The sequence below is a fragment of the Eurosta solidaginis genome, chromosome 5 (genome assembly GCF_040869045.1).
Source record: "Eurosta solidaginis isolate ZX-2024a chromosome 5, ASM4086904v1, whole genome shotgun sequence".
Lineage (NCBI taxonomy): Eukaryota > Metazoa > Arthropoda > Insecta > Diptera > Tephritidae > Eurosta > Eurosta solidaginis.
Genome location: NC_090323.1, coordinates 3,361,072 through 3,377,795, shown reverse-complemented (window position 1 = coordinate 3,377,795; position 16,724 = coordinate 3,361,072). Strand labels below are relative to the sequence as shown.

General features: G+C 37.0%; 1 protein-coding gene across 20 annotated transcripts in view; it reads left to right on the top strand.

Annotated features, from left to right (window-relative positions):
* LOC137253736 (receptor-type guanylate cyclase Gyc76C-like) overlaps positions 1-16,395 on the top strand; it is a 205,591-nt gene extending 189,196 nt beyond the window's left edge. For 18 of the 20 annotated variants that reach the window (XM_067791156.1, XM_067791155.1, XM_067791154.1 and 15 more), the window contains 8 exons: positions 1,663-1,823; positions 2,067-2,363; positions 8,351-8,683; positions 8,758-8,923; positions 9,444-9,753; positions 9,819-10,047; positions 10,105-10,269; positions 10,336-16,395. In XM_067791156.1, coding sequence (XP_067647257.1) covers positions 1,663-1,823; positions 2,067-2,363; positions 8,351-8,683; positions 8,758-8,923; positions 9,444-9,753; positions 9,819-10,047; positions 10,105-10,269; positions 10,336-12,390 — 3,716 coding nt within the window. In that variant the 3' untranslated portion in view covers positions 12,391-16,395. The remainder of the gene's footprint in view (positions 1-1,662; positions 1,824-2,066; positions 2,364-8,350; positions 8,684-8,757; positions 8,924-9,443; positions 9,754-9,818; positions 10,048-10,104; positions 10,270-10,335) is intronic. The other 2 variants (XR_010953874.1, XR_010953873.1) reach the window with 2 other exon arrangements.
* The last annotated feature ends 329 nt before the right edge of the window (positions 16,396-16,724 follow it).

The window sequence follows — 16,724 nt, the reverse complement described above, 5'->3', positions numbered from 1 at the left end:
TCAAAATAAATTTCATAAATTATACAATATTTTTTTTAAGTTAGAAATTTGTTTTGAAAAACTGAAGTAAACAGCATACAAGCAAATGCAGTGATAGCCTAGTATTAGATCTGCAGGATAGGGCATACGAGTTCGATTTTCAGCTCGGGGAGGACGAATTTATAAAATACAAAGATCTCTGAAAAGAACCGTTGTGTTTAACAATTGCTTGTCTGAGTTCATCAAGGTATCTTCTGGAGTTCCCCACGGCAGTCACCTTGGTCCAGTGTTGTTCCTGCTCTTCATTAATGACCTCCCAAATGTTTTGAAGCTCTGTATGCCGCTGATGTACGCTGATGATGTCAAACTGGTTATGACCATTACATATCGAATCATGTGTGAATAGGGTTAGCGGGACTTTGGCTTTCGTAAAAAGATGGTCCAAGGAATTCAATGACCCCTATGTCACTAAAACTCTTTTTATCGTTAGTAAGATCTATATTGGAATATGCTTCCATTATCTGGAACCCGCGTTATCAGATTCATAGCGAAAAAGTGGAATCGTTCCAAAAGCAAGTTTTGATTTAAATCATTTGCCCTGGGTTTCATCAAGTAATCTACGGCCCTACTGCAGCCGGGAGATGCCGTAGGGAGATGCTTGGCGTTTTATTCATGGTAAAACTTTTAAGAGGGATGATAAACAGTCCATTTCTGCTTGGCGAAGTGATGCCTAATGTCCCTTTCAGGCCCTCTCGGTATTTCCAACTGCTATATTTAATTACCTGTAGATCGAATTTTCAAATGCATAAACCTCTTCGTTGTCTGTGTCAAGATTTCAATAGTCACTGCAATAATATTGATACTTGTGAGACACTCTACAGTATAAAAAAATATATACTCACTGTTTTGAACTCACAACTTATTCAAAATTAACATGTTAAACTAAATCTGTTACCAGCTCCAGTTACTTTGGGCGGGTGGCTTGGAATCACGTCCTTTCCAACCTCCCACGCATCGCAGCCCTACTCATTGGATGTGAAATATACATCAGCTGCTCGAAATCACGTCCATTCCGACAGCACTAATAATCAAAATCGTTGCTCCGCATCACACTCCATCCCGACAACTGATTTAATAATATATATACATATTTTATAATATAATTTTGCTCACTATGTATGCTTCTGTAATTTATTCTGTAATCCGTAATTATACTTAGTCTGATTAATTGTTAAATTTGTAGACTAATAAATAAATAAATTGAATATTAAAAAAGGTCAAAACAGCTAACACATTAGCCAGTATGTTTAATTCGGGTATTCTATAATAGCAAATATGTATAATTTAATAAAAAATTATTATAAAGGCTGTGACTAATCGTTCGGAAAATTCTCAATATTATTTTCCTGTTCTTTTGTTTTCTATTTAAACTGTCTCTATAATAAACCCCGTCTTAAAACACCCTAAATTTTCCCAATATGTGAAAAAATGTTCAGTGATAAAATTTTAAATGTTCGAAAATTTTAAAATTCGAGGATACATTAAAAAAAAAATATAGCAAAGTTGTAACCAAAATCTCTATGAAATTGCTCAATGGTTGCATTGTTCGTTTTAAGATGAAGTTATTTTAGTATTTATTAGCTTGATTGTTTACTTATCTTGCTTATAATATATATTTTGCAGGTATCAGTGGGGCAACCATAAAAATCGATCAGAATGGTGATTCCGAGGGAAATTTCTCGGTACTGGCCTATAAGCCACATAAACATTATTTTAGTGATAATGTATCGTGTAATTTTCATATGGTGCCGGTGGCCTATTTTCAACAAGGCGAAGATATTCCAGTGAGTGAGTCGTCATTTGTTATTTTAATTGTTGCACTACAAGTTTTACGTTTTTGTTTTTTTTAAACAAAAACAACAAAAGAATGCGCTACTCCTGTCAACGTGTGAACCACAACAGGAATAGAGTCAACTAATATTTCACATTTCATATGTATTTTATATCCTAGCACCGTTGTTCTATCGCTTAAAATTATTTTCGTTTTCGCTCTCTCTTAATTTTATAATTTCATGCAAATCGAGTAGGAATACAAACTCATCAATGGCTCTGTGCGCGTTGATTGGCCATCGGGCGCTGATCGTCCTTTTGACGAGCCCATGTGCGGCTTTGCCAATGAACTTTGTAAAAAGGATGATCGTCACATAACATCTGTGGTAGCGGCTGGTGTACTTGGTTTACTGCTATTCTGTGCAGGTGTCATTACTATGAGCATTTATCGAAAATGGAAAATCGAGCTAGAAATCGAGGGTCTCCTGTGGAAAATTGACATATCAGAAATAAAAGGTTACTCGGGGAATGATATTGTCTCATCGCCAAGTAAGGTGAGTTATTTATGAGAGAAATTAGTAAAAAAAAATGCATTTAATACGGTTGTGTGTGCTAACATGCGATATACATAACGGTACTGGAATTCCAGCTCAACCTAATATAAACGCACGCAAGTCATTTGCTGTCAAAAATGCCTCATGCACATACAACTTGTATGAGAGCAACCGAAATTGAATGACTCGATTTCCAATTCTTGTTCTGCGTGGAGTTTCAGTTTGACGTTGGCACACATGCTTTACATTGTCGCAACGCATGCTTATTTCGGTTCGGGCAAAAAAAGTAGTTTATGTGCGTGCGCTACACAAAGGCAATGCGTTTTTATTAGGTTGGCATGTTAGCGCGCTTGGACAGCCACGGCGTATGAGTAACTTTTGGTAAGAAAGAGAAATGTTACGAACCTCAAAGGCGCATTTGTATAGTCACAATCATAACACTTTCACGAAAATCCTCTTTTCCTCAGATTTCAACATACAATATCTACATACATATGTACATATGTATTTTAATCAGGGCCGCAGAGAGCCGAGCCGGGCCCCTGGGATAGTTCGCGTTCACGGGCCCCCTAAAAAATAAACTCAATCCAGTAAAAAAATAACATAACATACATACATTTTTCAATTCACATTTTCAGTTTTATTTCATATAAAATAAGATTTACTGGAGCACTTACATAAATGAAATGTTAGATTTCATTGTTTGATTGCTTATATTAACTTTTTCTAAATATGTACATTTTAAGAGCTTGAATCAGCCATGGAAAACCTTCCGTGCTTTTTGATATGCGTATATGGAAATTACCGATTCAAAACTAATACTGCGAGCAAGGCTGGACTCCAACGCCAATGTTCCAAGGCTTGTCAAGCGATTTTGGCTCATAGTAGAACGTAAAAAATTTTTCACGCGAGACAATAGACTAAAAGAACGCTCCCCTTCAGTCACACTGACTGGAAGTGTGCAAAATATTATTAATGCTATGCAGATGTTAGGAAATAATACATCCATCTTCAAGTCATGAAATTTGTTCAGAAGTTGAAATGGTGGCAGTGAACCACATCCCAAATTTGCTAAGTGAATGGCTTTGAGATGAATGATTTCATCTATTAGATCCGTAGAAATATCGATGCCATAAATCGTGCAGAATGCCGCTGCGTATTCTCTGAGCTCTTCTTCCGTCAGATCCTGATACTTCCACAAAAAACTTAATTTAATCGCAATGTCATTTACGGCTTCGAAACGTTTTGTCATGTTACCAATCAAGCAGTCCAAAAGAACGTTAAAAACTTAATGTTTGAATTGAGTTTCGGAATCACACTCAGGTGATTCGCCAGGTAATTCATCGAACTGGCGTTTTCTTATCTTCCTTCTTTTCTTTGCGAAGGTATTCACAACTCCTATACTCCCTGCCAGAACCTTACATTCTTGAAGTATGATCGACCATTGATCCCTGAACTTCTTAAACTCATCAATGACCTGTGTAAGCTTATCCACGGCATACTCATATGTTTGCACAAATTTGCGCTTCGCAAAACAAGTCAAGTGTACTAATTTTTTCAAATTATCGCTCTAGTTTATTATCAGCCTGTATTTACAGATGTCGCTGGCTTTTTACAAAAGTGAAAAATCAATACGACCAAACCGATAGGGGCATAGTTATAGTCGAAATAAAATGAATAAAGTGTTTTAAGTTAGTTCAAGCATTTTTAACAAATATCTCATATAAAATTGTGTCAAAAACGTTTATCTAACTTAAAATCACATTTTATTTCGACTATGACTATGCCCCAGAGTATTTGATTGGATGCTTATGATTTTAGTTTAGTGATTTTCAATTTTAAAACAATTTTTTGTAGCAACAAAATATGTATGTATCTATGAAATCCTAGTTAGAGTACTGTCAATACTGCTTTGCCTTGCCGGGCCTCCAAAAACCTTCCAGGCCCAGGGCAATTGCCTTTTGTAATTTTTTTTCGAGTTTTTTCGAAACCGTTTTTAAGATTCCTCTGCGTAGTTTCAATCACAAATTTCATACTGTTTTTTTTCTCGAATGATAGAAATGGAAAAATTTAAATTTAATTGACGAAAGTTGATATATGTATATTGTCACTGCTATTTTAGTGTCCGCTGATGTACATATTTTTTACATTTTGCTGCTTTTCGGACATCATTGAAATGTGACGGTTGCATCATGGCAAAGCTAATGGCAAACGAAAACTCTGTAGGTGATTGCATATTTGTTTATTCACGTAACTGAAAACTTACATACCTGCATGTCTGTGTACTTAATTTGCGCATGGTCCTTTCTTTGGATTACTGCAACGTGTTAAATTTCAACTGAATCAGGGTATCTACAATCAACGCTCGATTTGCTTATGTCACTTGCTTATTTTTCTGCTATTCGGAAGGGGTGAGCACTGAAATAAAAATTACGCAGCTTAAGGCGACCTTAAGTACACATTGGTCTAAGGAAACAGCTTTTTGATGTCAATAAAGCCCCAAGACTTGTGATTCTACGCCCACTTTTTCCATGTGAATTTCTGCAAGTGCATAGTTACATATTTCTGGCTTGCAGAACGGTCTCACTGCATCCTATACTATGCTATATATGTATCTAAATATTTTATATCTAAATATATGTATCTTCCAAGCTAAGCGTCGTAGACTGGATTTCGCAATAGACAGCACCGGAAGCTCGACACTTGAACGGTGAAAAACCTAGCCACCCCGGACTTTTTGACTTTCGATGCTGCCTCCTCTTTAAATACGATGATAGGTTCACGTTACGGAATATACTGCAATCAATTTCACAAGCCCTTTCAGAGCACACTAGGCATATCAATTGAATATATGAACAACTAGCCTTTACCCGCGGCCCCGTCCGCAAGAAGAAAATTAAATATATGGGCTATTCACGTTAGCCTGCTTATCAAGTTATCTGTTTAAAAAATGTTTTCTGCCTAATGCATTTTATTTTTTAATTGAGTAAAAAAAAGAACTAAATGAGCTGATAACCTGATCCCGAAATTATCCAGAAAAATTCACGAAATGACCCCGACGCTATCGCGGACGGATCCAGAAAACCATCTAGAAATGCCACGGAAGGGTCTCCAAAAGTTCCCGGAATAGTCCCAAAAAACCCGAAATGGCAACGATACGATTCCAGACTTATCCATAGAACCACAAAGAAATGATGCCTGAAGGGTACCAAAATGATCCCGAAATAGTCCCCAAAAAGTTCCGAAATGACCCTGACGGGCTCCCGGACGGTTCTCAAAAACCATCCAGAAAATATCCAGGAAGGGTCATAAATTATCCCGCCATAGTCCAGAAAAATTTCCGAAATGACACCGAGGGGATCCACTACGGATCGCGAAAACCATACAGAAATGATTCCGGAAGGGTCCCAAATGATCCTGTCCCGAAAACTATCCAGAAATGATGCCGAAAAGGTCCCCAAATGATCCCCTAATAGTCCCGAAATTATCCTGACGGGATCTCGAACGGATTCCTAAATGACCCTAATGGGATACCGGACAGATCTCGAAATCCTTCCAGAAATGATCTTGGAAGAGCCCAAAATGATCCCGAAATAGTCTCGGAAAATTCCAGAAATTGCCGCGACGGGATCCCGGACGGATCCTAAAAACTATCCAGAAATGATGCCGGAAAGGTCCTCAAATTATCCCCTAATAGTCCCGAAATGACCAAAAACCATCCAGAAATTATGCCGGAGGGGAAACCCAAATGATCCCGAAAACCATACAGAAGTGATGCCGGAAAATACCCCAAATGATCCCGAAATAGTCCCGAAATGATCCCGGAATAGTCCCGAAAATGTCCCAAAAAAAACCCCGACGGGATCCCGAAACTTATACAGAAATGATCCCGGAAGGGTCCCAAAATGATCCCGAAATAGTCCCGAAATGACGCCGGCGGGATCACGGACGGATCCCGAAAACCATCCAGAAATGATCCCGGAAGGGTCTCGATATGACCCTAACGGGATTACAAATAGGGTGAAGATAATTTTAAATCCATGTTAATAAGGCAGCAGGGGCGTTGGAGCGAATGAAGAGTTACAAAGAAACATACAGGTAAAGCTAATAAAAGCGTGCTAATAAAAACAATTGAAGGATGGCGGGAGGAGGAGAGTACCACTGATCGTTTTTCCAAAATTCTTTAGATCTCGATCTGTATGAGCCAGATACCAAAAATTATTGATTTAGGAGAAAATTTACATTGAGTTATAACAATTTATAGATTTTGCACCAGAGGGGGAGAGGAGGGGGGAGGGGGATGTATCACTGCTCACTTTGTAAGCCCTCGACTTATTTCACGAATTGAGTCTGTAATATTGGTGAAGGCCAGTATACGTAAAGTTTAATCTGTAAAAATTGTTCAAAAGCAATTATTCGAAGGGGTCGTGGGACCTCCTCCCCCTTTCCATGTTCGAAAAAAATTTCACCAATAGACTATTATCTCTGTCCCAAATTTCATCAACATCCGTGTAGCCGTTCTGGCGTGATTCAGTCACAAAGACAAACGTCTGGATAAACATCCAAACATCCAAACTTTCCCATTTATAATATATATTAGATTAGATTAGATTGGATCATATTTGTGGCAATCCGTACTGCCGAGTATGTAGCAATGCATATACGTTGAGTTCTAGCTAACTAACAACTATGATGTACGAAGATGGCGCTGTTGCATATATAGTTTTGAAGGATTATTCCGATTTCAGCCGTGTCCTACAATTTTTTCTCTATAATAGTTGACGTCAATTGAAAACGCCAAGGTGAATCCAAACCGTCCTGCTCTTGTCTTTCTCTTTGCTATAACCAGCTGATATCGCCTGGGCTGGAGGGTTTTCATCCAACCATCTCACCAGACTTGCTCAGCGAAGCCGTTGGCATTTCTTTCTTTCAAAACGGCTAACTTTATATAAAAAACTCTGACTGAACAGTAGTATGAGAACATACTTCTGAAACGCAGAGAACTTTACTGAATGCCAATAATACTTGTTAGCAATGGAATCACCCTGATGGTACTTATAGATATTGTAAAGTAAAGATGAAGCTTTGCTAAAAGCCAAGAGTATGGATTATTCTTAATTCCATTTTTTTACTAGATCTTCTGAAACATTGATTTAGGTTAGCGTTTTGCTTAATCTACTCTTTGCAATCAGTTACCACTTGATGTTACGAGCAAATTCCTTTGCTCTGTCCTCATCAAGCCAAGTCTTCAAGCGCTTAACCGTTACACACTTCATTAAATACGCTCTGTTAGCATCCACTTGAGCAGCAACACTCGTTAATGCCAGAAACGATGTAATATAGAGACATTGCATAGACGAAAAATCGTGTGAGGCAAGCTTCACAAAATTCTAGTTGGTCACATTCACCACTTACCACAGCAGAATTTGTTAAACTACCACTGTCTGTATTTGTTATTTAATAATTATTTGTATACTTTTTATTCAGCTAATGTGTTCAGAATTTTAACTTTTACTCACTAAAACTCCAATCAGTGTATTTCTGTGCTTAAATTATGTCAAAATTGTGTGAAAGTTTTTGGTGTGGTGAAAGTGACCTACTAGAATTTTGTTACGCTCCGCTGCTTTCCACCGAAGTTCGCGCATGCAATATCTTTATATTAAAAAATTTTTGTTAATGCATCACTAATTCCTTTGCGTTTTTGCTCTCATTCACATGTTGCTGCTGCTGCCATCGATCAAACAACAACAAATCGTCTGCCGTATGCGACATTCAACCCGACAAATTTTTGCTATACAACAATCAACAATAAACAAACTGAATTTCATCGTTACGACGTTCGGTCATAAACGTTCAACTCATTTACAACAAATCGTGTCTTAACTTGACTCAATGTATGCTTGAATGCCTGGTACAACTGATATGCATTGTCCTTGTGCAACTCAAACACATACGTCTAAAACAATAACAAAAACGTATCAAAACAGTTGAGTTTAGTTAGCGCCCAATCGTTTGGCTCACGTTGCTCAAATCAAGTATTCACATCGACGGCTCGCTTACGTGGCGCTGTTGTGCGCATCAAGGAGTTAAAATTTTCACGAAAGCGTGATATCTCACGTGAAATAATGAAAGAAATGCGTTTATTACGCGAATTACGCCATGATAATATAAATAGCTTTATTGGGGCTTGTGTGGAGCCGACACGCATATTACTAGTCACTGATTATTGTGCCAAGGGTAGTCTCTATGATATAATCGAAAATGAGGACATCAAATTGGATGATTTATTTATTGCATCACTAATACACGATTTAATTAAGGTAAGTCTGTCAGAAACTTTGATATGATGTACGGTCTTAATACTAATACCGCACTTATTGTTAAAACATTTCAGGGCATGATATATATTCACGACTCGCAGCTAATGTATCATGGCAATTTAAAATCGTCAAATTGTGTTGTTACTTCACGTTGGATGTTGCAGGTGGCCGACTTTGGTTTGCATGAACTGAGAAATTGCGCCGAAAGCGAATCTATTGGAGAACACCAGCACTATAGAAGTGAGTATGAGGAAGAGAGTGAGCAGAAGGGAGATATAAAAATAGTTACAGTTATAAGATTTTTTATAAACATCGCTTATTAGTAATTATTTTTGAGCTCTGTTTTTCCCCCGGAAAATAGTAGTTACGTTTTTAAGTATTTCATTTCGCTCAGAAAATAACAGTTATTTCTTGAGAGTTTTATTTCGCTCAAAAAATTACGATTGTTTTAAATTTTTTTATTCGCTCAGAAATGTGTGTAATAGTTTTTGTTTTGCATTTTTAATTTAGCCCGAATAATAAGAGCTATTTTTGGAGTTTATTTATTTCGTTCTAAAAATAACAATTTTTTTCAAGATTTTTATTTCGCTCTTTAAATAATCCTCTCCCTTCGAATAAGCGGATTTCTGTATTTTCTCGTCGTCAGCCTTTATATGATAACAAAATTCTACTAAAGTATAAGTTTATGTTAAGTCTTTCAGGTATATTTTCCGTTTTCGCATTCCCTTGATAAACCCTGAACTTCTTCTCTAATTTCCAGATCAATTTTGGAAAGCGCCCGAGCTACTGCGTAACCCACACATGTATGGTACACAAAAGGGCGATGTATATGCATTTGCGATAATTATGTATGAAATCGTAAGTCGTAAAGGCCCATTCGGACAGCTAGCCTACGAACCAAAGGAAATAGTTGATCGCGTAAAGGAAATGCCAATGGCTGGTGGTATTCCATTTCGACCCGAACTAGAGTGTATAAGAGAACACGAGCTATGCCCAGATTATGTGCTAGATTGCATTAAGGATTGTTGGAGCGAAGATCCAGAAATACGCCCCGATTTTCCAACTATACGGTAAGTAGACCAAATTGCCAGTTGACGTGAGATCCTCCCATATATTTTTCGTATGCCATTTAAAGAAATCGCTTAAAGAAAATGCGTGGTGGTAAGACGAAAAATATTATGGATCAAATGATGGAAATGATGGAAAAGTATGCCAACAATCTGGAGGATATCGTAACCGAACGCACGCGCATGTTGTGCGAGGAGAAACGTAAGACCGAGGATTTGTTGCATCGCATGCTGCCGCGCACTGTGGCAGAGAAGCTGACAATGGGTCAAGGCGTTGAACCCGTGTCCTATGATTTGGTAAGCAAGATTGGAAATGGCATTGGTATTTCGTAAATAAAATCTTTGATATTTCAGGTCACCATCTACTTTAGTGACATTGTGGGTTTTACTGCCATGTCAGCAGAAAGTACACCACTGCAAGTGGTGAATTTCCTGAATGATCTCTACACGGTTTTCGATCGCATCATACGGGGCTATGATGTGTATAAAGTAGAGACCATCGGCGACGCTTATATGGTGGTAAGTTTTTTCTTTAAACTATTTCCCGCTACTTCTCCAGATATTGTTATTAACTCTTCACACCAGGTCTCTGGCTTGCCCATCAAAAATGGTGATCTGCACGCAGGCGAAATCGCCTCAATGGCGCTGGAGCTTTTACACGCAGTCAAACAGCATCGCATAGCGCATCGTCCCAATGAAACGCTTAAGTTACGCATCGGTATTCATACTGGTCCCGTTGTTGCGGGTGTGGTAGGCTTAACCATGCCACGTTACTGTCTTTTCGGCGATACAGTGAATACTGCCTCACGCATGGAGTCAAACGGTGAAGCGTTAAAGATACACATATCAAGCAAATGCAAAGAGGCGCTTGACAAGCTTGGTGGTTATATGACTGAAGAACGTGGTCTCGTCTCGATGAAGGGAAAAGGTGAGGTGGTCACTTATTGGCTTACAGGTGCCACGGAAAAAGCCATACAAAAGAAACCAGTCGATATGACGGATATGCCACCGCCGCTCTTCTGTCGTCCACGCAAGAGTCCGAAATTTAATAGCGATTCACGGCAACCAAGCATCGTAGGCATGCACTACTACGGTGGTTCACGGCGTACATCAATGGTGCCGCGCGCTGATATCGAGTCAAATTACAGCCTACAAGGCTCAGCATATCATGTGGCACGCGATTCGCCACATTTGTCATCGCGTCGTTACGATCGGCCGCCAACAAATGGTAATGGTGGCAATAGCATACCGGAGCGGATGACCTATTATGGTTGCTATAGCGGTGCAGGTGGTGGTAGAAGTGGGAGCGTAGGTGAGACTTGTACACTACTCGAGTCAGTGCATGCATCGCACAATACGCTGGATCATTCCGATAATGAAACGAACTGTGATATTGAGGGTTTAAATGGTTACTGTGATGGTTGCAGTGTTGAAGGCAGCGGTGGAGTAAGTAACACCAGTGGCGGTGTTGGTGGTGGGGTCGGTCATCGTAGTGTTAGTGGTGGCATTGGGGTTGTGAGTATTGTTGGAAGTTCGCTGCAGGTTGGTGGACATCTTGCGCCACATTCTGCCACCAATTCGCCCAACCACAAACCGCTTGCGTTGGTGCGCCCACATCGACGCGTTATTAGCGAAAAGCTCCCATTTTCCGTATCCATACAAGAATTCACTGATATCAATGGGCCTCCAACACTCGCGCAAACGATTCTACTACGTGAGACACGCTCACTTGATCCCATGCCAATGCAATTGCGAAAACGACATGAGCCTGCAAAATTGCCGCCATCCAAATTATGTAAGAACAACTCCCGTTCCTTAGATGCAGTTGCAGCACTCGGCAGCACAGGCAACGATAATAAAACGAGCAAAACTGAAAATGTAAATATGAATGGCGTCGGTTGTGATGATGATGTGAATGCAACGCAATCTATTGAGCTCGACGATGTCAACGTAGACACAGAATTGAATAATGTAGATGGCGAAGATTATGATGACGATGTTGGTTTGCTGATGCGTGATAATGGTGGTTTACGTTATGGACATAGTGGCAGCCTTCAACCGACCATAGTACCTGTAGCATCCACACTTCTGAATCGGCGTCGTAGTGGTAGCCACGTCAGCGCTAGCATTGGTGGTGGGTCTAGTGGCATTTTTTTACCATACAAGCATCTCAACAACAACTGTAATGGTGGCATGACGATCGAAGAGGATGCGCAATCACCGCTGCTGCATCGGCACGCATCGCTCACAGTGCCATCCGACGAGATAATGGCGCTAACGAAACGTTGGCGTTCACTGGAAACGCTAGAACCGACTAATATGACAATTGCAACTCTAGCAAATGCGAATAGTGGTCGTGGTGTAAGTGGTATTACCCATGCGGGACACAATAGCGTCAGTTATGCGCCTGATATTGATGGTAGTCGCACTTTCAGCTCATCTGTTACGGGTTCCTCTGCAGCTGTACGTAGTGGTAGTACTTTCACGACATGGCTATGGCGCATAATTCAGGGTAGCGGGAAACGGCCGAACGAAGCATCTTTGCGACGCGTCGTGCCAAGTGGTGTGCATACACCGCACGTGTTTACAGACATACCTCCACCGACGACGCGTACACGAGATCGCGAAAGTATTGTGTAGAGGTGGAAGGGCAATAGTGCAACAGTGATAGGGTGATGAACCCCAGGCAAGCGGAGCGAGCTCTACTTGAAACCACCGCTCGAGTGTAATTTATGAAAAATCTTTTTCAGTTCAAGATTCCAATAGAGCTACTAAGTTTGAAGATTATAACAATGCTTTTAAGCATCTGTCCTCAACCAGAGTTGGGCAGTTTTACTCTCATAAGAACTCGTTTTGTTTTAACTTCAAGTAATCTTGAGCACTCCAAAGCGTTGCTTGACTCCATTTAAATTTTAAGGCAAGCTAGCTTGTCATCGATTTTCGAAAGAAACAACGCACAAACAAAATATGCACTCTTACAACCGTAAAAAAATAAAAGTAAATTAAAAAGAAAGAAACAACCCATTAAAACGACTGTAGAGTTGCAATTATTTCTAGGTCTAAGGTTTTAAATTTATGTGTGGGTCGTTCCGTGCTAAATCCAATGTTAGCTGAAATTAATAAATTATGTACAGCTGTGAACATAAAAATAGCAGCAAAAATTGTTACCACATTTTAACAATTAATTTCTTTCGATATATATTTAATGTTAGAAAAATCTGTATATGCTTTGCACAACAAAAAATTGTGCACCCCAATTTACAAAAACATATTTTCAGAAAAATCCGAGAATCAATTAAAAATCTTCACGAAAATTTCGAATATTTTACTTAGAATTTTCAAAACTTTTTGAGTAGACGGGTTTGTAGTCCAAACTAGTTTAGTCTTAACAAAGTTTGCAAATCTTCTTGAAAATTTCAAAATTTTTTAAAGTTTTTTCTCAAAATTTTTCAGCTCTGAACCTTGATAAAAGATGAAATTATACACATATTGTATGGAAGGAAATCTAAATCACCTTGCGAAAAAAAATCGTCAAAAGACAATGTGAATTTTGAGATATCTAAAACATATGATTTTTACGACTTAAATGGAATTGATTTTCGTAAAAGAAACAAATAAAAAAATAGATAAAATTTTTTAAAATCTGGAATTTTAAATTTTTTTAAAAAATTGAAATCGGTTTAGTAAGTAAGTAAAAAAAGAAAATAATTGATGAAATTTGTATTTAATCTTTGTTGCTATTATGTTCACAGCTGTTAGGTATTTGTTAAGATTATTGCTTGGTTCAAAACTATATACATATATCATTTCAGCTCTATATCATATAACAGTTAGGTTTCTCATTTGTAGCAGTTTTATTTTGATACGTTATTCGTGAAAGGAATATAGTTAAGAACCAGATTCAACTATATCAAACTTAGTTAATTCGAACGATTAATATGTTTCACACGGAATGACCATACAGGTATATGAAATATATACATGTATCTTTGAGTTAAGCTGGCCTCGAGCCAGGTCGTAAAATTAACTTAATATATACATTAGGGTGGGTCGATTTGTATGGACGAAAATTAACCGATATCGCGCCATCGATTTTTCGATAGGAAAAAAAGTTCTACTACACCTACCCAAAAAATTAATTTCGAGCCTGCGAAATTTCATATTTTTGACTTTTTTTCGACTTTGATTTTTAAGGTTTTTTCATGACCTGCTAAACAAAATTTCATATATAGTTTTTTTTTTTCAAAAAACTGTTATCGCCAATGTTTTTAGCGAACATTTTTGGGTCGGACAGGGTATACATGAAAATTTTACAATCAAATGAAAATTTTTTTAGTAGGTTATGAACAAAACCTTAAAAATCAAATTCGAAAAAAAAACCCAAAATCCTATCGAAAAATCGATGGCGCGATATCGGTTAATAAATCGACCCAGTCTAATATACATGTATATGTATTTGATTTTTTCTCTTCGGTTGCTTTGTTTTTCTAAAATATTGTGTAGCTACATTTTATATTCCGATTAATTACTAAATGCGGCCACCGTGGTGTGATGGTAGCGTGCTCCGCCTACCACACCGTATGCCCTGGATTCACACCCCGGGCAAAGTAACACCAAAATTTTAGAAATAAGGTTTTTCAATTAGAAGAACATTTTTCTAAGCGGGGTCGCCCCTCGGCAGTGTTTGGCAAGCGTTCCGGTTGTATTTCTTCCATGAAAAGCTCTCAGTGAAAACTCATCTGCTTTGCAGATGCCGTTCGGAGTCGGCATAAAACATGTAGGTCCCGTCCGGCCAATTTGTAGGGGAAATTAATAGGAGCACAACGCAAATTGGAAGAGAAGCTCGGCCTTAGATCTCTTCGGAGGTTATCGCGCCTCACATTTATTTTTTATTTATTTATAATTACTAAATGAAAACACAAAAAATTCTTATTAAAAGGATTTGATCTCATATAACAACATTTTCCCTGTTATACAAGGTTGCTTTGTATAAACTTTTATTTAGAAGATCATCCCTGTTCTGGCAGTGGCAAGACTCCCAATTCGAAAAGTACTTTCTCATGGTCTTATTCCCGTACCCATTGAGACTCTTCGGTGGATATTTCTCAAGGCATTTATCTGAAAAATGTGGGGGATGTTTAGAAAAAGTATACATAAAGTCTGAAGTGTGTGGCAGTACGGTCAGACGGGGGTTGCTTCTACTACAACGGGTAGGAAAATGCTCATGCCAAGTAAAGACCTGCAGAGCTACAGGGTCCTCTTTTTTATTAAAAGTAGCCTTAAATAATTGAAACTCTACACATATAAAGCGAAAAATATAAAAAATAAAAATAATGAGGACATATCTAGTCAACAGACACCAGACTAGTTTTGGTTAAAATTATTTAAAGAAAAATGTAAATTAAACAAATAAAAATGCATTGAAAAGCCATAAAGAAAATTTTCTTGGCGCTAAACTAGCAACTTTTGTTGTCATATATAATATATTCAGATATATTTTTCAAATTTTCGAACTGTTTGTGCAAAAACTTTAAGTGTGTAAATAAGAATTATATGTATGTATGTGTATAACATACGAGTGTATATTGAAAGTTGATCCCTTATATCAGCGAACATTTAGTTTTGTATTTATTGCTAGTTTGAAAAATTATAAGACTTCTACACCAAACAAAATATATAATTTAATTTAATACAAAAAATAGTTTAAAAAATGCAAAGTTGTAGATAGATAAAAGAATATTTAAAAAAATATTTGAAAAAATGTAAATATTAAAAAAGTGTGAGAAGATATAACAGTTATGTTTAATATAATAGATAATAATTAATGTGTAAATTTGTATTTAAAAAAATTAGTATAAACGAGCACGATTGGAAACAGTGTACGAATGTGTAGTATATAAAAAAGTTATCTGTAAACGTATGTATGTATGTATATAAAGGCGTGTGTGTAAATTTGAATGTTATATGGTTCATTCCATAACAAATGGACCAATGCTTGACGTCAAGCATTTTCAACAAAAATATTTTGAATACAATTTTTGTTTTTCTTTCGATCTTTAAACGCCCAAAAGGCTCAATCGAAAAAAAAGTGTTTTTAAAAGTTGCCAGCTTGTGCTCTTAATGCTGGGTTTCTATGGAAAACCGAAATTCGCATGTTTTTTCTGTTTAAGCCTAAATGAAAGTTTCAAAAAAAAAAAAATTTCAAGCAGTGGCCAATTTTAAATGGAATAACCCACTTACTAATTAAGTAGCTGAACAAATTTTTTTGTTAAATACAAATGCAATATCATGCATACTTATATACATACAGATGTGTATATATGTATGTATGTAGTATGTATGTTTGTATGAATGATTTACTTAGTTTTATATATGAGAAAAATATAAAAATTGTTAAAGCTTAATAAAACCGTATATATACATACCTATATACACAGTTTGTATGTACTAGTTTTATATACAAAAAAAGGTAAAATAATTATGTTCTAGTATTAGGTAATTATGTACATACATATCGTTTGTAGAATTGTTTTAGATAACGTTAGCGTGATACCCTGCCACCCTAATGTTGTCTTAAAGCAATTCCAAATTTGATAATGGCGCATGCGTCAATAATTAAAGTTTTATTAGAAAAATTAAAAAAAATATATATATATAAGACATAAAATATATTTTTAAAACGTTTAATGCAATTAAATACATGCTGTAAAAAGTTAAAAATCAAATAATATATTTAGGGAATTCACAGTGTCGAAATACGTCATAACTTCATAATTTTATGACGATATGAAGTGTTATGATACTTTGTGCATCCTTTAAACATAATGAAGAAAATTTTTCATATAGTAGCTTAAAATTAATTAAACGAAATTCCAAAAAAAAAGTCTAAATTTCTTAATCGAAATTATATTAGATAAAAAATATGAGTTGATCATTACAGCTAACAAAAAATCTTCAAAATTTTTTATCTCTAT